The following is a 24,352-nucleotide window of genomic DNA, read 5'->3' as shown; positions in this document are numbered from 1 at the left end:
ATGTTGTCATTTCAATGTTATATTTAACTTTGCCATTAAAGTGCGAGGTATGGCATGCCTTAAAACCAGGTTCAACCCACCACTTTTATTCCCCTTTAAAAGTGTCCTGTACCAAGTCAGGAAGATGGTCATTGTTATAACATTGTTCGTTTCTCTTTGTGTTGCATTTTTACGTTGAGTCGTTTGTGTTTTCTCTTATTTTTGAGATATTGAGATAAGACGTGGCAAGGTACTTGTCTATCCCAAATTCATGTATTTGGTTTTCATGTTACATTTGTTATTCTCGTGGTGTTTTGTCTGATGATTGGTCTGTTTCTGTGTGTGTTGCGTTTCGGTGTTGTGTCGTTGTTCTCCTCTTATATTTAATGCGTTTCGCTCGGTTTTGGTTTGTTACCCCGATTTTGTTTTTTGTCCATGGATTTATGAGTTTTGAACAGCGGTATACTACTGTTGCCTTTATTTACTTATAATGTAATATTTGTAAATTAGATATTGATTTAAGACTTCGTACAAATTAAAGCTGGTAAAATGTTAAACAAATTTACTGTACTTTTTAACAACCGGTATTCTACTGTTAACTTTATCTACTACATGCATTTAATTTAACTTTGATATAACTATCAATTTATGTAAAGAAGTTATAAAAGGACAACCATAATGAAATAACAACCAAAACGTCACAAAAGGTGGTCAACAAATAAACCATAAAAACTGACCAACTCAAACGCATCAAGCAATGGAAAAAACTGCAATTGTTCAACTTCTTAATATATTCGAGTCTATTTTATTCTGTTCTGAATAAATATACTATCCACTTCATCAAATTTGTCATCATCATGATTTAAAACCATAACCGTTTGGCAGGTACAAGGGACGGTAACCAAACAAACAAGAGTAAGAATATTGTATCTACAAAACACAACTTTACATTAGGCATAAGAGGCTTCTTTGCTGTGGTGTATTCTTTATTTTATTTAATTATTGTATTGATTGTTTTGTCATAATCATACATACCAGATAACTGCTAGGTAGTTGTAATGATAAACAAGTTTCAAGCTTTAAATAGCCTCTAGACAAGATAGATTTTTTTATTGTTTAAGTCGATTTAATTTGTTATAATCAGAAAAAGGCGAACACTTTGGTTAATTGTAACTTAAGCCTTTCACACGATGCTATAAAGTAGGTGTCTACATGTGTATGTACTTATACAGCAAAAGTTCATTTACCAGATGATTGATATCTTTCTGGCTCATTTTTTTTTATCATAATACATGTTCATGATCATACCGTATATGTACATTATATGTAGAGAAATTGTAACAATGTTTTTTTTTTAAATTTCAATATGATTTTATGACTGGAATTTCAATGTTTATGTTTGAGGGTGAGATAACTTTTATCGGATGCCTTTAATTGATAACATATGCAAGACTATCATGAAAACAACAAATAATCTTTGGCTTGTACTTGTATACTCAAAACTATTATCATGAGTTCTTCTATCGCATGTGAGTTATACCCATTATTTTTTTTTTAGCAAAATCAGTACAAATGTTTGTTTTTCCGAAGAACAAGCCCAGACTTACTTAATCTTCGAGACTTATCATTTTCATTGTTTATAAAAATAGAACATAAAGAATCGTTTTGGCTGTAGTAGTTTTATTCTTTATTTTATTCTTACAGTAGTCCTGTCATGTAATCTTGTCCTTTTAGTGTTATATTTAATATTGCAATAAAGCGCGAGGTTTTGCTTGCCACAAAACCAGGTTCAACCTCACTTTTTTTTTTCTTAAAATGTCCTGTACCAAGTCAGGAATATGGCCATTGTTATATTATAGTTCGTTTCTGTGTCTGTTGCATTTTAGTGTTTCTGTTGTGTCATTGTTCTCCTCTTATATTTGATGTGTTTCTCTCAGTTTTATTTTGTTACCCAGATCTCTCAGTTTTAGTTTGTTACCCAGATTTGTTGGTTTTTTTTCAATCGATTGATGAATTTCGAACAGCGGTATACAACTGCTGCCTTTATATATCATGAATGTAATTATAGAATTTTACATTCGTATCTATCTTGACTTGATAAGAATTATGTTTATTCCATATTGCATTTAACCAAATATATAAACTAAGGCAATTATAGTTGTCTCTGGAACACTAATTTGCAAATTCAATTTTGTATATTGCAATTTAACAAAAATACATATACTATTGATTTGCCTGAAAAAAAGGTTGACGCAAGTTTATGTTATTCACTAAAAATGCTGACAGGCATACACAGTTTGTTGTATTTTTTTGTTAGCAGCGTTTGTGATTTTTCAAACCAAAACAAGATTTCCATTAAAAAAGGCTTTCAAGGTTATTTGTCTTAAACACATTTCAGTTTAAATCGATTATGATACAATGTTACATCCTAAACAAGTACGTTTCATCTTAACCTTCTGTTGTTGTCTGCTCTATGGTCGGGTTGTTATCTCTTTGACACAGTCCCCATTTCCATTCTCAATTTCATGTATTAGATTGAACTTGGGTGCAATACAGATTACCAGGGTATTGAAGAAGATACATATTCTGATTAGTAAGTATCCCCAGCTCAAATAAAATATATACTTCGTCTTAGCATCCGAACAAAAAATTCTATTAAAATTGGAACCGTATATACAAATTTCTTGTTTTGTTCAGAAATCATTTCAATCTTTGAAGACTCATACTAAACCTAACAACAAATACATTAAAAAAACATATCATCAATATCGTCACGTATCATCATATTAGACTTCCTGGTCGTCATATATCATCAATATAAGACTTCTTGATCGACAAGTATCATCAATATTAGATTTCCTGATCGTCAAGTATTATCATTATTAGACTTCTTGATCGACAAGTATCATCAATATCAGACTTCCTGATCGTCAAGTATTATCATTATTAGACTTCTTGATCGTCATGTTCCATCAATATTAGACTTCTTGATTGACAAGTATCATCAATATTTAACTTCTTGATCGTCATGTTCCATCAATATTATACTTATTGATCGGCAAGTATCATCAATGTAAGACTTATTGATCGTCACGTATCATCATATTAGACTTCCTGGTCGTCATGTATCATCAATATTAGACTTCTTGATCGACAAGTATCATCAATATTAGACTCCCTGATCGTCATGTTCCATCAATATTAGCCTTCTTGATCGACAAGTATCATCAATATTAGACTCCCTGATCGTCATGTATCATCAATATTAGACTTCTTGATCGCCAAGTATCATCAATATTAGACTTCTTGATCGTCAAGTATCATCAATATTAGACTTCTTGATCGACAAGTATCATCAATATTAAACTTCTTGATCGTCATGTTCAATCAATATTAGACTTCTTGATCGCCAAGTATCATCAATATTTAACTTTTTGATCGTCAAGTATCATCAATATTAGACTTCTTGATCGACAAGTATCATCAATATTAAACTTCTTGATCGTCATGTTCAATCAATATTAGACTTCCTGATCGTCAAGTATTATCAATATTAGACTTAAATTGACAAGTATTATCAATATTAAACTTTTTGATAGACAAGATATTGTTTTAAATGAATTTCATTTAAGTATTCAAATGGGTACACTTATTGATCCCCCTATCCCCCCTGATAGACTAGCGTTCTTATTACAAACAATGTTCAGACAAAACGATTAATCATTTCGATGAGTCCTATAATTTCACTTTTATACATAGTGATAATGGAAATTTCAGTAAGCGTTTGCACGAGTATATATCAGTCAAATTGAAGCAACGGATAAAACCCCAAAAAATATGATATGTTTTATATCTAGACCTATTTTCTGATACTAGCAAGAACGAATGAATCAAAATTGCATGATTACGAAATCGTGAACTTATCAACCTATATGAGTGGTCTGTTTCTAAACTCCAAAACAATGTCGTTACCATTAGTTTATGACTTTCTGGCCAACTCTGTAACTTGATGCGTTGTCCGTTTTGGACTATATTCTTGTTACTCTTTTAATATCCAAGACATTTCTTTTGCATTGATGTCTTTGAACAGCAGTATTTTTTTTATATAGTTTTTGAACACCTACAGAATTCCGAAGATTTCAATTAAGTCACTTATAACTGCAGTAGACACTTTTTTTAAGTCAAACAGGAAGTATTGGTGCTATTAACTTTGGGACGTTTTGTTGTCGTAAATTCGACATACTTTGCCCGGATATGAATAGTTGGACAAGTTGTGTTTTATTTTAGAGAGAGATAGAAATCGAAAACATTTAGGTGATTCAAGATTTATAATACACGTTTGAACATATTACATGTAGACGAGAATGATATAGGGATCGATACACGAGAGTTTTAAAAATGTGACAGTCCAATAATAAATTTGATCGAAATTGCGCTAGCTAAGATTGGCTAAAATAAAGGGACACGTTAATACCCATTATCCGAGCTTCCTTAGTGCAATACATTTGTTAAACATTAATGTCTTAATGATTAGAAGAGTGCATACTTTCAGATTTCCTTCAATATTACATGCATTACTCTACTCGTTTATTTCCGCCTTCTTTAATGCTAGAATAAAGAAATACAATGTGTTGTAAAGTTTAACAAATGTTTATACTTATGCAAAGGACTTCGCCAAGGACATATGCGTGTATTAACAAAAGAAAGTCAAATATCAATAAATTGCAACATTTGTATTTACATTAATTTGTATTTCTACAATGTCATTAGAATTTACACAATGTCATTATGTACAGATCTAGACAGATGGTGACAGTCGGAAATAACGTAATCTATATTAAATACGTGTATACAACTAGTACAATGCGTAATTTGATAAATACGTTTTGTCGAATAAAAAATCAATCCATTAGAATGTGACTTTCTCTTGACGTAACTTGAAGATAGCTATTTTAAGTTCATTACAAAGTAAATATTTAATGTAATTGCACATTAATCAGCGGTTGCCTAAGGCTTCACTGTTGCAAATTTTTTTTTAACTCTAGCTATTCGTGTAAGAATAGCGAACTAAAAATTCATTTAATAATTTTCCTATAAAAATGAGATTAGAAATTTCTGAAGTACTATTACTGCTAAATGGGCTGTTTAAAATCAGGAAGCACTTAGTTATGCGTAAAGACGGTAGATAGGGTAATTATTTTAACTGAATTAAAATCATCTGTGATTTATATAATTGTGAACAGTTCTGCTCAATAATACATATACATTTTTATAATTAAAATCACGTATGAAATTTACACATAGAAGTAAGGATTGATCTTAAAGATTTAATTTATAAATGCCTTGCTGTTTTAAGTGCGATTTTCACATCCTTGATTACGGAAGCAGCAATAAATCAGTGGGGGCGATATAATAGTGATGATAGCGGATTCCAATAGACCGCATCTTAATACAGCATCATTGGCTTTAGGGCTTTCACTAATATCATTATACGTTATATCCTAGTTAATACATTCCTGTAACCTAGGAAACTGAAATAAAGGAACAGTATCCATTGCTTGTGAAAAATGTTTTTAACTTTGTGTACTTTTACAGTAAGTTACCAATTTTAAATTTGTTTAGATATGACCCAAAACCTTTCTACTAAATTATCATTATAATGAAGATTTTTCCATTTAAATAGTTTACACGTACATTTAATTCGAATTGAATTCCACTCGAATGCGAATCAAATTCGCCAATAGAGTTCACAAATCCGAATCGAATTCGGATTGCGTGTGAACTCAGCCTTATACTTATTTAAATATTCACATTGAATGTTTAATTTATTTCAATTAAATCAAAGAGTTCATTTTTATAGCATTTTTAAAATTAGGAAAATGTGACGTTTATTAAAATTTAATTTGTTCTTAAAACATAAATTATGCTCATCGAGACAACATCCGTAATGCATATGACAGACAGAAAAACACCTTAATGTATAAATTTTATTTATGAAATTCGACTTTTAAAGAAAACACACTATAGTTAGTAGAAACGTTTCGTCCCCGAGGGTATCACCAGCCCAGTAGTCAGCACTTCGGTGTTGACATGAATATCAATTATATGGTCATTTTTTATAAATTTTCTGTTTACAAAACTTTGAATTTTTCGAAATACTAAGGATTTTCTTACCCCAGGAGTAGATTACCTTAGCCGTATTTGGCACAACTTTTTGGAATTTTGAATCGTCAATGCTCTTCAACTTTGTATTTATTTGGCTTTTTAACTATTTTGATCTGAGCGTCACTGATGAGTCTTATGTAGACGAAACGCGCGTCTGGCGTATAAAATTATAATCCTGGTACTTTTGATAACTATATACCGATAAACGTTCTGCTTTATTTCAAGTATGATCCTTTCTTTTCCAATTTGATACGCTATGAAAAAATTCCTAACATGTGTAAGAATTTTGCTTCCCTTTGACATGTTTCAACTTCATTTTGATTCAATTATAAAGGTGTAAGATATCAAACGGCATTCCCTTGCAGATGCTGTACTGAATGTTATGTAATATATTTACTATTCCCCCTCAACACAACTAGTGCCTTGTCTTAATATGCTTTCTGTTTAAACATATAAAATAAATATATATGTTGTAGGGACTAGATGTATATATAAAACCAGCAGCTGTATATTGTAAATCGAAGGTGAACACAATTAGAATAATACAGTAGGCTTCTTTTCCTTTCGATACTGATATAAAATTAACGTCCGAATTAAGTTGTCTGTACTCCGTTCAATGATACCGTGTTTCTTTTTATTTATTTCCCTCCCAAAATTGAGCTGGAACTCTTCATCACGATTGTCTTAACTATGCGTGTTGTATCTGTAGAACACAGAAAAATTAAGTAGTTTTCTAAGGATCTAGTTGTTAATACAAATAATGAATGTACATGTTTTATATAAGATTCACAATATGTGTTGAAAAAAAATCTCAGGCGTACCTAATAACTTTTAAGATATTTTCTTTAGAACACAAGCGTCTTTAATTAACCGTGATGTGTTTGAAGTGTTTGATTCAAACAAAGTATAACTGTATCCTCAGCATCTTTTGAACTATAAGTCAAGAGACTTTAGCATTAATGCCTGCAATTTAAAAAAAACTTTTGGACTTAGCTTTTCTTTACAGTAATAAACTTAAATTGTATGATTCCAACTTGCGTGCGCGCTATCGTGTATGCATATGTGATTCTTGAATATGCAATGTACTTCTTTGGTTACGCACGAGCCATAACGATTGAAAATTCGAAAAGGTTTTATAGAATTTAAATCTTAAAGATCGGTGATCCTTCTTGTCTAAGTATATAATAGCCGATTTGTTCGAATTTGATTGCATACATTTTAACTGAAAAAGTTGCTAACAGTTAAACAAGTTCCTATACATGTAGAAAATAGTGAATACATGTTACAAAGAAAAAAATGCATATAAAATGATACATAGAAAAATGCATATAACATGCTACAAAGAAAAATGCATATTACATGCAACATAGAAAAAATGCATATAACATGCTACATGCATGTAGGTAAAATTGAATATGACATGCTACATAGAAAAAAATGCATATAGCATGCCACATGTACATAGAAAATAGTGGAACACATGTCTGTTTTCATTGTTGTACATATTCATCTACATAGTACATCCATTCATACGTTATAACGTTCATTGACAATTCTTGTTAGGACAAATTTATTGATTATTAGTAATCGTAAATCTCTCCTGAAAGTTTTATTTTCCACAACAAAGTAAATTTGAGTTGACATTTTATGTCATACACCCACTTGTCTGTATCTTAAAATAGAAAAATCATTAAATACAATAAATATTATACGGAAATGTATATAATTCATTCTTTAAAGTACGACAACATTATCCTATCTAAACAAACTACTCTCCGTGTAACAAATGTAAATAAAGTGCAACATTATATGACAAATGTAAACATATAAAAACTCATTCTTCCTTAAATTGTTATTTAACTTACTAAAGTTTAAATCGATCAGTTAAACATGTCGATGTTAACATATGTGTTATATTAAATGAGGTACTGTGGTTATACATCAGTTGAGACTGAGGATAGTCGGTGCTGTGTGTTGATGCTCTATCGATCTGTTCATTACTAAACAGTTAGGTTGCGTTTTATATCTGTCTGATTGACACTTTCTGTTATTAACCATTTTAACACATACGTCATTTCATTACCGGTGTGCAAGTTTGATGAAATAATTTGTTGTGTTGTTTTAAGGAAGAAAAAATATTGGATTTCGACATTTTTCAAATTAAAAAAAATATTGGATTTAAATATGGCTTTGGATGAAATAAAATCGGAATTAGGAGGGAAATGGAAATTAGACCGAAGTGAGAATTTCGACGATTTTCTTAAGGAGTTGGGTGAGCATTTTTTTTCTAGTATTTGAATGAATTTTATGTTTAAGAAAACCGATAAAGAATGTTTTTTGCATTAAAAATGTGAAGAAATTTTCAGAAACTTTTTTCCCCTTCTTATTGAGAAATAATGATCACACCACTATACATGTATTTCTCCATTTGAGATAGTTAAGTTTGAAATTTAAAACCCGAGGCTTGCCGAATTTTTTTTTTTTTTTAAATTTATCGGTTGAGAGAGAATATAGTGTTGGAATCTGTTTCTCTAATGATTTTTAGGTGATATCGTAACAAAGTGTATCGTTCCTTTTTAATGACATGCAGAAAGTTTTGTCATCAGGCATGGTCACAATTTTCATGATGTCACAACAGGAACTTCAGAAGAAATCAAGAACATTAGACGTTATAATTAAACTTCTACCAACCATTTGCAGAGAACAAAGTTTTCTCTTTAAATTATAGTAGAAATATTTTTCTCGCATAGATCGAGAAACAAAAACATATCAAACAAAAATATAGAAAAAAACATATTATGTATACATGTAACTATTGATGTGTTACATATTTGATTTTTGTTCATTTTTTGTACACAAATTAGGCCGTTTGAATGTTTTACATTTGTCATTTCGGGGCATTTTATAGCTGACTATGCAGTTTAAGCGTTGCAAGATGTTGAAGGCCATACGGTGACCTAAAGTTGTTAATTTTTGTGTTATTTGGTTTCTTGTGGAGAGTTGTCTCATACCACATCTTATTTATTTTTTTACAATATCACCGTTTTTCTCTTTTTAAATGCCGTACGTTTCCTATGGTCGTACACAACATATCCATTGCATTTGAACATTCATGGATAGTTACAACCGTATTTCATTAACAATAATACTTATTGGTTTTTTTTTATATTGATAAAGTTTCAGTAGGTATCATGCATCTGATAGGTTCCAGTGTAAACATAGAGTCCGAAAAAAATGCACATAATGATTTTGTTTATAAGCACATCTGTGTAAATAGATATAAGAAGATGTGGTATAAGTGCCAATGAAACAACTCTCCATCCAAGTCACACATTGTAAAAGTAAACCATCATAGGTCAAAGTACGTTCTTTTACACGTTGTATTGGAAAAGAAAAGAAATAGTTTGGTTGGCGACGTAAACTATAAGTAAAAACATGTTTCATCTGAAAGAAAATCATGTATTCAAATGTATATAAAATGATGTCACATCAATAATATAGTATAGCATGTAAATTTCACACCTTGTCCTCATTGTAAATATGTGAATAAACGGAGATATGTAAATAACCCGAGGGCAGACATAGATGGTAGATATTGTCATCATTTCAATTGTATTCGGTGCAACAGAGTGGGGCTGTATATGTTGTGGAAGAGAATGTTGCCCCCTGTGTGGTTAAAGCTTTGTAAAGTTGTTGTATTTTTTAAAAATGAATATCTTACTTCCAAGTGCTACAGTCCTAACATACTTTGAGTAAAGATGCTTTTAAAGACAACAATCAGTCTGATAAAAATATAGACATCTGATTTCGTTATACTCATGTGTAGTATAACGAAATCAGAGGTCTTTTTTTTAATATTATAAGTCTTAGTCATAGAGACTGGTCTAAATATTCAATATTTAACCCGTTATCGTACATGTAAATTAATTTTATACTTTTTTTAAATCGAAGATGACGGTTCTTTGACCTGAAAACACATCCATATGGTACGAGAAATGTCTTTAGTTGTTACATGTATTCCTTTGTTTTAACACATCACCAAGTTATTGTGTCAGGTTTTATCGACAAAAAAAATTGAAAATGGGAAGTTAACAGCTGTGAAACTTGAGTTTATCTTTCTGTTGATTGATTGAGTGTTGTATTTAGTTATATGTGCAGTGGGAAATATTTCAGGAATAACTCGAAAGAGGGCAAAGTAACAATTGATATAATATGTAGGTTCAGTAGAGGACGACTGTGTTATAGGCAAGGATAATTTGACTTTTACGAAATATGACTGAACATTGGCTTAGGACAAATAGAAATTTATCCTTGCAACAGACCATTTAAAGACCGTTCAAAAAGCTGTTACAAGGACTATTTTACATACTGAGGCCAATACATTCTCCCTACAAGATGCATCGATTTCAATTGTCCCAATTCTGGCTGTGTATTTATACATCCCTAAAAAATTACCAACTTAAACCCATCACCGCCGGGACATAGGAAGATCGATGTCAACTATATTTCTAAATCCTGGTCAACCCTTGTCATTCTTTCGCTATTTGAAAGAACAATTGCTCTAAGTCCATGTTGCCATTAGACGTCTAAAGAAAAAACGAGTTTGTCTGAATACTGTAGATCTGGAATATTGTTGTACTTTCTTTAAACAATTCTCATTTGCTAACTTATGATTTAAAATTAATCTTGATCATATTTATAACAAATATGCACAACAAATTAAATGATATGCTCGGGTTGAAAACAATTACAATGCTGGTTACTTCACCCTCAATAATAAACCCGTTAACTTATGATTACAGTAGAACAGACCGAAACTGGCTGTAATTTGATCAAGTAAAACTGTTACTCCGTCTCGTTTTTAACGCTCATAGTCTAAACGTTTGACGAATTATAATGGTAGTGACTTAATGAACCTAGTAGAACAAATGAAGTGCGTGTTAAAGCTAATCAAAAGAATAAATCAATTTAATTTAAACATATTTATTTATAGTGGATTGGGAAACAAGTTTTGCAACTTATATTAATCCCTTTCCACTTTTGCGGGTGCGAGTGCTGCCTTGTACCGGCATTAGCCTATTCTTTCTCGAAATCTACAAGGGTGCCTTTAACGTGCAAGAGATATGGCTCTCTCTTACCACGGGTCAGCCATTTATCGTCCCCTTCCGACAAACTATCATCGTTTCCTCAAGACCATACTCGCAAATGGTGTCAAGGGGGAGCCGAAAATAGAGTCTCTGAAATTTTCATCCCAGACGGGAATCGAACCAGAAACCTTTGTGTTAGTAGTCCGCATTAAAGAGAACTTCACTTACAAACTTCAAAGTCATTCAGTTATACTATAGTATAAATTACAGGTACGAATGCACTGTCAAGTCAAATTTCATGGCAGTTATATTATTATGTGACTATCACCGCTAGCTAAAGTGCAAAATGTTGCGTGTAGTATTAAAAGAAAGAGTGACTAAATTTCGTGCAGACTGTGTATATTTAAAAGTTTGTGTACTTTTAATCATTGAACTATTTACAAACTTTTAACATTAAAATTTATTATAATAAATAAATCAAAATAAAAACGTCTCTTTTGAATAAATACGACAGGGACATAATGCTATTAGTTCAAACGAAACATTTTATCATTTCAGTTCAAACGGAATATTTTACCATTAAGTTTACTCAATACATGCGGATGTTATCGGTTACGCAATGAACAAATTCATTGATGAAAAATTATTCAAAGTGCTTTATACTCGGGTTCAAAAAGTGCACATATTTCATCTATTTACATACCACATTTCATGGAGGAAGTTGTTTAAAAAATTATATACATGAATATGATATTCCAGAAATTAATCAATAAATAAAGAGTATGAAATAAGGGTCATAAACAAAAGAAGAAAAACCCTAATTGACTTTAATATAATAACCTTCACAGTTTTAATGAGTGACTTATTCTTATTTGAATGTCAATTCATGCAATGCCTCATCTTTCCCAGTTAACATTTAAATTCATAACAAATACCTTCATAGTTTTTATTTGAATATATCAATGCTTTGAATACCTCATCTTTCCTAATTAACATTTAAAATTTTATAGATACTTTCACAGTTACCATGAGTGACTTATTTATATTTGAATATCAATTCATTAAATGCCTCATCTTTAACAGTTAACATCTAAAGTCATACCAAATACCCTCACAGTTTGAACTTTCAATAATTGACTTGTTTTTATTGGAATATTTATGCATTAATATGCCTCATCTTTCCCAGTTAATGTTTTGAATTGTAAATAATATCTTCACAGTGTCTTTGTTTGAATATCAATGCATTAAAACATCTTATCTTTACTAATTAAGTTTTAACATTTAAAATTGTAACAAGTACCTTCACAGTTTCTATAAGTGACTTATTTTTATTTAAATATCATTGCATTAAAATGCCTCATCTTTCTCAGTTGATATTTCGTATTATGATTAATATTTTCACAGTTTTCCTGATTAACTGATTTTTATCTCATTATCATCGCATAAAAATGTCTTAATATCTTTACTTATTAACATTTAAAATTGTCACAAGTACTTTCACAGTTTCAATAATTGACCTATTTTTATTTTAATATCAATACATTAAAGTCAACATTTCGAATTATAGAAAAGACGTTCACAATTTTCCTGATTGACCTTTTTTTATTTTAATATCATCATCGTCAGGCCATGAGTTATGTTAATTAGGGCGCCGCCTTTAGGCGGGTCGCCCTATAGTGATCAGTCTGTACGTCCGTCTGTCCGTCCGTCCGTCTGTCCGTCCGTTACACTTTCGTGTCCGCTCCATATCTAGAGAACCATCATGATTTCATACTTTATACTTTACATGAATATTAACCACCACCAGAGGGTGTGTCATGATGTATGTACAACTTCCTAGGTCAAAGGTCAAGGTAAAAAAACTTAGGTTTCAGTTGACAACCCCGTGTCCTTTGGTGAAGATAGTGTCCGCTCCATATCTAGATAACCGTTATGATTTTATACTTAATACTTAACATGATTATTAACCAACACCAGAGGGTGTGTCATGTTGTATGTACAACTTCCTAGGTCAAAGGTCAAGGTCAAAAACTTTGGTTTCAGTTGGCAACCCCCTGTCCTGTGGTGAAGATCGTGTCCGCTCCATATCTATGATTTCAAAGTTCATACTTGCCATCCATTTTAACCACCACCAGAGGGCGTGTCATGATGTATGAACAACTATCTAGGTCAAAGGTCAACGTCAAAAAAACGTTGGTTTCAGTTGACAACCCCGGTTCCAGTGGTGAAAATTGTGTCCGCTCTATATCTTGAGAACCGTTATGATTTCAAATATTATACTTAACATCCATTTTAACCAACACCAGAGGGTGTGTCATGATGTATGTACCACTTCCTAGGTCAAGGGTGTGTCTGTCTGTTGGTTTGTCCATCGCTAAAAAAATTGATCCACACTATATTTTGAGAGGACAGCTGTTATTATTTCATACGTATACCTGACAAACATTTTCAACTTAACATATATATTAACCAACACCAGAGAATGTGTCATAATGTATGCTTCCTAGGTCAAAGGTCAGTCTGTCGGTCTGTCCATCCGTTCGTTGTTCTTAACAAATTGTGTCCGCTCTATTAAAGGCATAATTCTAAAAATATGTGACAAATATCAATTGGGCAGCACCTTTAAACATATTGTTCAAACATCAATCCATATCCAGAAGTCACCTTAGAGTAGTCAACAATGAGTTCACTTCATGCAGTCATATCACTATTATACTATGAAAGTAAGTTGATAATATTTATCAGTTTTAACTTAAAATCATAGATTAAAAATCACACATGAGACTAATAATTATGTAATAACTTCAAATAATGCTTCATATCAGATTATCCATACAACTTATTTACCCCCACGTTATTGACAGCGGGGCCCACAGAGATGGCTCCCATCTCAATGATATCTAGTTAACTCAAAGGTATTTTAGTCGGTGAGATATCAATACCTGATGTTTTGAGTTAATCTTGTTTTACGTTTACTTGCATTAGAGTTTTTAACTTCTCACATTAAGGCAAAACAATCCCCCAAAAACTCTTTTAGAGATTTTTTTTTATTAGCATTCAGACGTAAAAAAATTGTTTGCTAAATTTAAAGTTTAAAACACAAAAGGATTGAATGAATAACTTTTTTCGTAATTTCGATGGCTAAATGAAAACTTGTATCATACATCCTCATTTAATAGACAACTTTCGAGTTCGCTGCATTTCCGTAAAAAACTCTGGTTTTAGTGAACGTCATTTGTGCGTTTAGGGGCGTCGTCAATTCCATTCCAATGTTGAGCGAGTGGTTGGAAAATTATAATTCTATATTGCACGATTTATTCGGTAAACTAAATTCTCATAATTGACAATCAGCACTGCTGTCATTAGGGAATTGTTATTTAGTACTTACAATATTAAAATTATTACTATTTTATCCTGCACAATGACGATCACTAAGGCGCTTGATGAACGTTGATAGTGCAGGGATACAGGCGATCCCCTCTATCTGGTAAATGACGTTATAAAGGCGCACCTAATTGACGAGTTTTTTCCGGTGACGGATGAACTCGAAAGTAGTCTATTGTGATAAGCAACTCCCCAATCCTATGCCAGCCAGAGATTTTGCCTCCTCTGCTTTGACTCTCAATGTGTTATGCTCTTTTAAGCATTTGATATCAACCTTTTCGGTCTTTCGATAGATCTCGAGCAGACCTCAATAAACATAATTCGAAAAAAGAAGTGCTGCATACGTCTACGGATTTATACACCATATAATATTAACGATCATCATAGTTATATTAATCCATTCTGGTTAAGGGAATGCATTATGAAAGATTTCGCAATGGAAACAACCTATTATATGTCAAAAGTTCTTTGTTACAGCTGTAAACAAGTTCCAAGACGTTGTTTTTTATTTCAAAATTCTAACAAAATTTATTCTATTTCAAAATTTCTAACAAAAATGTCTTTTAAGAATTTGACAGAATTGAAAACAAAATTGTAGCGATTAGCCGGAAATGCTTCAAGCTTGACGGAATACTGAGTAAAGAACATAAAAGATCTAGTTCGAGGTCAATATACGATAGAGAATAACTTTGCCTCTTTGTTCAAAGTTCTGTATAGATCAATATTAGGAAAACTCGTCAATGAAACTGTCTCATTTAAATACCAAGGCCATGATTCTAACAGTACATGCATTTTGAGGATTCACAAAAGGGCGATTTCAAAAAAAAATGTATTAAAGATGTCTTTTTTCATATTTTTGGGTGGTTGATTTTATGTTGACTTTTCATTTTCAAATTGATATGTAAATACGATAATCAGTATTATATACTGAACCAAAAAAGTTTAGCAACAAAAATATTAAATTTTATTTTATTACAAAGTTGTAACAACATATGATTTTAATAATAAAAAAAATAAATTATGACATGTCAGAAGCAATATTTACCACTCAAATTCATTAGGATTTTCCTTGTATGGAGCGCAGAAGGGTAAAAATTCAGAAATGAGTACAGTATTCTTCAAAATAAATATCTCGGCCATGCCCTGAGTGCATCAATGAAGGATTGGCAGGCACACCAGCAGCTGCCCTGAGTCAATGCACTACTCTTGTGGCCGGAAAAAACTTGTCACGTGTTGATCTAAAGCGAACTTGAGTAGCGCTCCTTCCTTGACGATAGTTTTTCTTGGTCTACGACATATCAACCTATCCTGTGCTGTTGCAATTTGTCAATATCTGTTTGTTAGTCTCTAAACTGTTGACCTATGCACATTTATTCAAGCCACGACATCAGAAACACTCATTCTGGCATCATCCATTCCAATAGCCTTCTGACGGTAATTTTCGGGTAGGCTAGGTTGACGCCCCGTTCAATTTTTCATTTTTTTTTGTGTGTTTTTCTTACCAATGGTGTGTTTCTGAACGTTAGTGAACAAAAATTTTAAACTTTGTTTTAAAAGTACAGGTACAGTAGGTAAAACATCAATTACACATGAAAAGTTAAAATGGCGCGAAATCAATCATCCAGAAAAAAAGTAAGACTGTTAAAGATTACAGGTAAAACTAAGGATTATATTAATGTTGTTTTTTTTTTAAATTGCAGAAACAAAAAAAAAAACAAAAAAATTGAAAAAAAAGTGTTGCTTAACTTTTTTGGCTCAGTATATATGGGAAATAGAAATTGTATTTTAACTACAGGAACTCCAAAATTGATAAAAAAAAAGGTGTGATTTGTTATACTGTTAATAAACTATAAGGTTGTTATTCATGTAAAGTTGACACAAAACTGTAATCAGTGGATTTTTATGTGTAGCGTTTGGATTTGAGGCTCTCATATATTTTATATATGTGGCCATTTAAACATTAACACTCGACGTACCGGAAGTAGGTATTTCAGAATAATGTATAAGGCGCTATAATATTGGTATCCCTCGTTTTTGTTTTCTATATTGACCACTTGGAATTGGTTTCGTCAAAGATAATTGCATTTCATTAATCAGATACGATTAAAGTATTTATAATACATGCTGGTATGGCTAGCCAGCGACAGTTATAAGATAGAGGCGGAAGATAGCAAATGGACGTTCAAACTCATGAAAAGTCAAAAACGAACTAACAACTGCATGACAAGAAAAAAGACCACTATAAATATCAAGCTACAGACCACAACATAGAGAACAAAAGGCTGAGTAATAAAAATGCAACCAAAACCAAGGCGACATCGCAACTGCTACAAAAGTGTAAAAACACCCTGCTCTGCAAATATGTTTATTGTTAGCAGTTGGATTTATATACTAGGTGTATTTCAATCATACTAAGAGATAAACAGAATTAGTATACTACTAAATCATTAAAACACAGAACTCGACATGTTTTTTAATAACAAATAGTACTACATTGTATCTACATGTGTATCTATTGACTTACCTTGTTTTTTTTTAAATGTATACCTTTATCTTTTACCAGGTTTAAATATTGTGTTCAGAAAACTAGCTGGAGCTGCTACTCCTACAGTGGAGTTTACAGTTGAAGATGGTATTATTAAAATGATGTCTAAAGTTAGCTTTTTCAACCAAGTATTAACATTTGACTTAGAGAAAGAACATGTACAATCGTTTGAAGGATCGGAAATGAATGTAAGTACGAAAATTTGGATGAAAATATTTTTTATCTATTATATTCTTTGGGGGGAGGTGGTATATTCGGTGACTAAGTATCTCCAATGTGTTTCTCTTCTTTATTATACTTTTTCCTGAGGTTCTTTGAAAACAATGGCTAGATTTTAACTATAGTTTTTTTCAATTACATGCATGATATATAATAAAAATTTGAAACGTGCATTTCTCGTTTTTTAATATTCTTCATTGATCATTCCGAGGTATCATAAAAACGAAAACATTTGAAAATGTGGTGGTCCTAAAACTAACATTGTCTTGCTTGAATCAGACAAAACCAAACTTTGGTTTGGGGAATGATCATGACAGAGCCGAACTTAAAGACAGAAGCATAGGGAAATATTTTACATACCAGGTCTTCTGATCATACAACTTTACTCAGTACTGAGAGAACAGCTTTTGTGCTCACAACACTAGCATTTTGATTGGTTGAATTATTACTTAAATTATTGGCACCATTGTCCAATCACATCCTGTCACGTCGCAGTAATTACAGCTGAACGGACGTGCTGGGCCAGCTCTCCTTTACCCGGCTATCTTCGATGAGGGTTTATAATAATGATCAACGACTTACTACTTTAGATGACAGAAACCAATCCAAGCCGTACAGTAGACGTAGTACTAGTAGTTGGCATACCCGCGTTAACATGCACCCCAAAACCCATTGTATCATGGGGAGTGTTATGCCGATTAACGTCCGAGGGCTGTATCCTAGGTGTTGGGTGATTGACCTTCATTTCACTGCCTCGCGGCTTTGGTCCTGATAACGCTCCCTGTCATCTATGGAACTACGTCCACGACTCATCTACCAGTACTCCATCATCGAGGTAAGCGGGCTGCCAAGTTGACCAAACTGGCCCTTAAAGCAGCCGTTGTGAAGAAATAACAATAAAAATACTCAACAGACCAAAATCAACTCACCAAAACCAAAATGACGACCTCCAAAATGGCGTCCTCTACTACCTGTTCCTGACCCACGGCAGAAAATATTCAAACGCTCATCAATCGCACCCGAGCACCAAGCCGACCGTACGAGGGCTGTATAGCCAGTCATGGTCGTAAAACACTTTCATTTGTTGCTTCATAATTAAAATTACTGTATTCTTTAAATTATTAGGCATTTTCTCTGTTCGTTATATTGGTTGTTCTTTGTTCTCTATTCCCTATGGTTTAACGTACAATTATTGTATATTCTTTATTCTTTTTTTTTATTTCTCTTTTTTTCTCTGTTTTGTTATCGCAACCATTTAATTTAAAGTGGGAAAGGGGATATGATTCAAGAGTTTTTAAAAAGTTTTTGTCGACGCTAACGATCAAATATTTTGTTTTCTCCAAATTTTCAGACTATAAAAAAAGGGGGACGAAAGATACCAAAGGGACAGTCAAACTCATAAATCTAAAACAAACTGACAACGCCATGGCTAAAAATGAAAAAGACAAACAGAAAAACAATAGTACACATGACACAACATAGAAAACTAAAGAATAAACAACACGAACCCCACCAAAAACTAGGGGTGATCTCAGGTGCTCCGGAAGGGTAAGCAGATCCTGCTCCACATGCGGCACCCGTCGTGTTGCTTATGTGATTACAAATCCGGTAAATAGTCTAATTCGGTAGGTCAAATTCATGAAAGGATAGGGGATTGTAGTTACGACGTGAGGAACATATTCGATATCATTTGTGAAATGGTTATTCCATAACGGTCAACCAACTCGTGATGGCGTCCGTAAAATTTACGAAGGGATGATTTCAACTTCATCATTTGGAACTCTTGATTTAATAGCTTCCTTGTGAGCAGTAACCCTCTATCAAGAAAATCATGATAGGAAATGCAAGCACGGGAATATCGTATAAGTTATGGAGTAAATCTGGATTCAGAATTGTATTTTTGTCATCTTTTTTACCACAATATTGTTTTTTTCAATAAAAAAAAAATACCACCACACACTACCCCGGAAAATACTGTTTTAAATAAAGTTCCATTGTCACTCTTGAACAATGAGTTACAATAAAAGAATACAATGTACATGGAGAGAACAAAAATACTGATTTATTATATTGTAGTGTAAAACAAGATGGGAAGAAAAAAAACTAATAACGGACGCAAAACCAATGAACGACAAACAGAAACCACAGACTTTCCAACGACAAAAACTTAACGATGAACTAGTACAGGTTCGTTTATTGAATATAAAAAAGAAGATGTGGTACATGTATGATTGCCAATGAGACAACTGTCCAAAAGAGACTAAAATGACACAGAAATTTTAACAACTATACATTATTGGTCACTGTTTATACTCATTTGTCCTTGAACAGGAATCCATTCACAATATCTCATTATTTGTTATAATGTCATTGAACCTTTTTTTGACACATTCAGTTTAGTAGTGTTATATTATTGTTTGATGTTATAATACATACAAGTTTATCAAACAAAAACAGGTAAAGATTAAATACCAATTATATCAAACAACAAACGGCAAACGGCAACAATAGAAGAACGACCATGATCATCATGTCACTATCCAGTCTTTCACATTGAGTATTTTATACCGAGAATTATTCTACACTGTCTATCATGTAATTATTGGAACCGCTGACAATTGCATAATCACGACAGATCGGAAACGTTATTCGGCAAATATTCAGTTGAATTAACATAAGGTGTTATGTTTTGACAACAGTAATTAATTTCCTAGAATTTCAACACTCCTTTGTAATGAAAAAAAGATCCAACATCAGTCCAGAATCAGTTTTAGGTTTATAAGATGAAACAATTCACACATTAGCCGATTGAAAAAACGACAAATTAACGCCATTATAGCAATAATTATTGCAGCTGATTAGTTAAACGTAGTTCTATCTGGAAGAAACACACACAATATGCACTCAAAGTTTAAAAAGTAAAACAAATAAGAATTGAATGCTTCTCTTTGTAACTTCATTGAGTGTAAAAGCGCTGACCGAAGTACGTTCTGTATGAAGCGCGGGATCTTTATTTTATTTTTTTTTTTTAATTCACCAGTGTGCACTTTATTGTGGGACCTCGTGTTATCGTGAATGAGTTTTATTGTGTAATGCAATTGCTTAAGGAATAACACGTGATGTGCAGTTAGTCAAACAAAATAACGTGTTATAATGAAACATGCATGCATCTAATGTAATTTTATGCACAAGATAAGATAAGATAAGATAATTTTTATTAACCAATCATGGTGCCCAAAATTTGAGCTATACAATCAAATGAATGAATTACAATTTCATATGAATACACATGAACATTTCGCTCACATGAACTTCATTTTAATTTAAATTCATTCGAATCTCACATGAAATTCACCTCAAACGAGCTCATACGTGAAAATCATCTAAATTTCACATGGATTCCAGTAAATCTCAATCTTATACGTACAATGTAGGATGCATGTATGAGCTCGTTTGAGGTGAATCTCTCGTGAGCAAATTTTGCCTATATTAATCGATGATAGACCAATAATTGATGAAAAATGACAAACATACTATCTACTACATTCAATGATATCATTCAGCCCTTATTCCTATAATTCTTAACACACACATTTCTGCGTATGTCATCAAAATATATTTCATTTTAGACTATGTGGGTTGGAGAAGTTAAATGTATACGATATTTCAAGCCAGTTAATTGAAGAGGCTGTTTGAGATTATATATGGTAGGTTTATCTATAGAGAAAGTACTTAAATGTTATCGAGCAAAATTCAGTTATATTAGGTGTTCCTTAGATGACCAGTTGTACTTCCAAAAAGGTATCTCACTGTTTGTTAATTTCTTGATGTCTAAATTGAAAACAACGTTCAAACCTATGATTGCGTTAGATAAAAAAAACCAGTAATTTTTATACGTGTACATGTAACAAATTTCGTTGTAGAAGGGTTAATATACAGCATAAACAACATTTCCCAAGAGACCAAAAGAGTGAAAAAAATATATTTTAATAAATATTATAGCTGCAATTTGTTATTATCGTCCAAAAGAAAAAAGAAACTATCAATTAAACACGCCCACATTTACCCCACACAAACACAGTCAGCTGAATCGATTTATTATTACTAAGTGTTTTATACAATTGTCATTAAAACACTATATAAACTCGTCTTTGTTGACAATGATTCTCCATAAGGCCCATTTATGAAGATAGTAATCGAATGATAAATACGTAGTACGCCAACATATAACTTAATACACACAACATATTTCTAAAATGCTTTTTATATGGGTATCGTTTCTTATGAAAAAGGGACGAAGGATACCATAGGGATAGTCAAAATCATTAATCGAAAAAAAATGTCAACGCCTGGCTAAAAATGAAAGAGACAAACAGACAAACAAACAAACAATAGTACACACCATACTAAACTAATTTAAAAGAATAAGCAACACGAACCCAACCAAAAACTGTGGGTGATCTCATGTGCTCCGGAAGGGTAAGCAGAATTGTAAGCAGATTATTAGGGATATGGACAATTGACAGGATAAAAAGCAAATATTGACACAGCTTAAAATTTATACGGGAAAAGGTATAGGCAATAAGTTAGTAATTATAATTTCAGCGCCGAATAAACGACTACAGATCAAATTCAACGATAGCATAATAATATAAAATGTTCATATCTCTAAATATGCATTATTTTCATTTATTTAAAAAAAAAGAGAGATTGTTTTGAAATATCGACATCCGTACCCATCATGAGCACCCAAAGCCACATTCAACTTATCCACCCATGTGGAGCAGGATCTACTTACCCTTCCAAAGTACATTAGTTTTTAGTGGGGTAGTTTTCGTGTTTGTATTTTGTTTCTATTTTAATCAAGGGATTCTTAGTATATTTTTGACAGAACATTCAGTAAAAAATGTTCCCGAAAGGGTGACAGATCAATTATCTTATGACAATATTGTCAAACTTGGTTTTGCCACGGTTGACAATTTTTCTCGGTGTTACAATTTTATTCATCACCTTCTCGGCTATGTATTATTTCTAAAATTTTCAATTTGTATTACATGTTCATTAACATTTTGTTATGTTTTTTTCAGAGGGTATATACACATGTGATATTATTCAAGACCAGTGACCTGTTTTTATTTGTGGTATTGACACTGCTTCGACAACAGAAATAGTACATACATGTACATAAAACAAACTTTATTGCTGTACAAAGGATGCCTAATTTAGCCTTATTCCATAGAAATATTTTCATAGTTTATTTTTGTTTATACTTGGATAAATTTATGTATGTCATGATATTTTCACATAATACTTATACTGTATTAGAATGGATAAATGATCATTCGATGAGTTTTAGTTATTCTATTTAATATACGATGGTTTTATCATTTTAATAAGATTTGATAAATACTTGTGGAAGAAAAAGATCGAAAACGATGATGAGTATACATATCTATCATCATTGTTAGAAACTAAAGGGAAAATAGTCAAAATAAATGACGCCAATTTTGTACTTTAAATATCTACAGTATAAAAAGAGGGATTTAACTGCAAATGAAAACCTAGAAGCTAGAGCACAAATAACGTACAAACATACCAAGAGCTTTTTTATGATACGAGGTAGTTAGTCTTGACGTGCTCAATCCCATTACATGTACATGAAGGACCAGTAAATTTGTAGTTGAATTTTATTTATATAGATCAGATGGTAGCCAAAGCTTAAAAGTCAAATTCACCCCGAATTGGTTTCTGAGTTAAACTTGTCTCTCCTAATTATATAATGGAGTACCTTTGTGAGCTACTGACCCCATCTGAACGACTATTTACCAATAGCTGGGACAATGTTGATGAGTGCAAGGGCATATCCACACGTCCTTGTTGCTCCCAGATATTCCTAGGCTTGCATTTCCTGCCATAATGTCCTTGATATATCATTGCTGCTCACCAAGAGATCAGAGAAGTGGAGTTGAAATCATCCCTTCCAACATTTTAAGAACGCAATCAGGAGTTGGTTAACCGCTTTGGAAATTCTATTTCGTAGATGATGACGGATATGTTTAAACAGTTGTAACCACAATCCCGTCTCACGGTCCCCCGGATGTGATCTACGGAATAAGGCGTATCATCAGATTCGTACTGGCATGACCAACACTACGATTGCCACATGCGAGTAGGATCTACTCACCCTGAATCACTCGTTTTTTTCTATGATTCGTCTCGGTCCTTCTTTACTTTTCAATCTTTTGTTTGTATACCGAAATTTGTCTTTTATTTTTTTATTTTTCTTTGCCAAATTGTTGTTCATTTATTTTCGTTTAATGAATTTCAATGTTCCTTAGTATCGTTCGTCCTTTTTTATATATGGATTTAAACGATATACAAATATGTCAAGCTACAATTGTTGCGAGTCTAAAAGGTGAAGGGTGAATATAAAAGGACCATTATATCAAAACGTTCAAATGGCAAAAAACAAACAATATACTAAAACATCCTCTGTTCATGTAGCTTGTTGAAGCTATCAACCTCCTTATTTTATGAACTATAATAATATAATTAATGTTGTAGTAAAACAGCTAAGGACAAGAATATCTCTTAGTTTAATATAAAAGAGAGGCAGAAGAGGGGCGAACAATACCAGAGGAACAGTCAAACTCATAAATCAAAAATAAATTGACAACGCCATTGCTAAAAATGAAACAAACAAACAGACAAATAATACAATAGAAACAACGTTAACATTTAAAACTAAAGACTTAGTAACACGAACACCAGCAAAAAAAGGGGGGTCATATCAGAAGCTCCGGAAGGGTAAGCAGATTCAGCTCCACATGTGGCAACTGTCGTATTGCTCATGTTATTACAAACCCGGTAATAATCTAATTCGGTAGGTACATTCATGAAAAGGGAAGGGGGTTGTAGTTATGACGTGTGAAACACATCCAATATCATCTGTGTAATGGTTATCCCATAACGG

The 24,352-nt window shown here is 32.3% G+C and overlaps 1 protein-coding gene across 1 annotated transcript; it reads left to right on the top strand.

The window, feature by feature from the left end:
- Nucleotides 1-7,997: 7,997 nt before the first annotated feature.
- LOC134681698 (fatty acid-binding protein-like) lies at nucleotides 7,998-22,728 on the top strand. Its single transcript, XM_063541340.1, has 5 exons — nucleotides 7,998-8,416; nucleotides 17,179-17,348; nucleotides 19,456-19,566; nucleotides 21,009-21,086; nucleotides 22,467-22,728. The coding sequence occupies exons 1-4, from the start codon at nucleotides 8,329-8,331 to the stop codon at nucleotides 21,060-21,062; spliced, it is 423 nt and encodes a 140-aa protein (XP_063397410.1). The 5' UTR covers nucleotides 7,998-8,328; the 3' UTR covers nucleotides 21,063-21,086; nucleotides 22,467-22,728.
- Nucleotides 22,729-24,352: the final 1,624 nt, after the last annotated feature.

This window comes from Mytilus trossulus, chromosome 8 (genome assembly GCF_036588685.1).
Source record: "Mytilus trossulus isolate FHL-02 chromosome 8, PNRI_Mtr1.1.1.hap1, whole genome shotgun sequence".
Lineage (NCBI taxonomy): Eukaryota > Metazoa > Mollusca > Bivalvia > Mytilida > Mytilidae > Mytilus > Mytilus trossulus.
The sequence above is the reverse complement of the archived record's forward strand: the minus strand, read 5'-3'. Positions and strand labels throughout refer to the sequence as shown.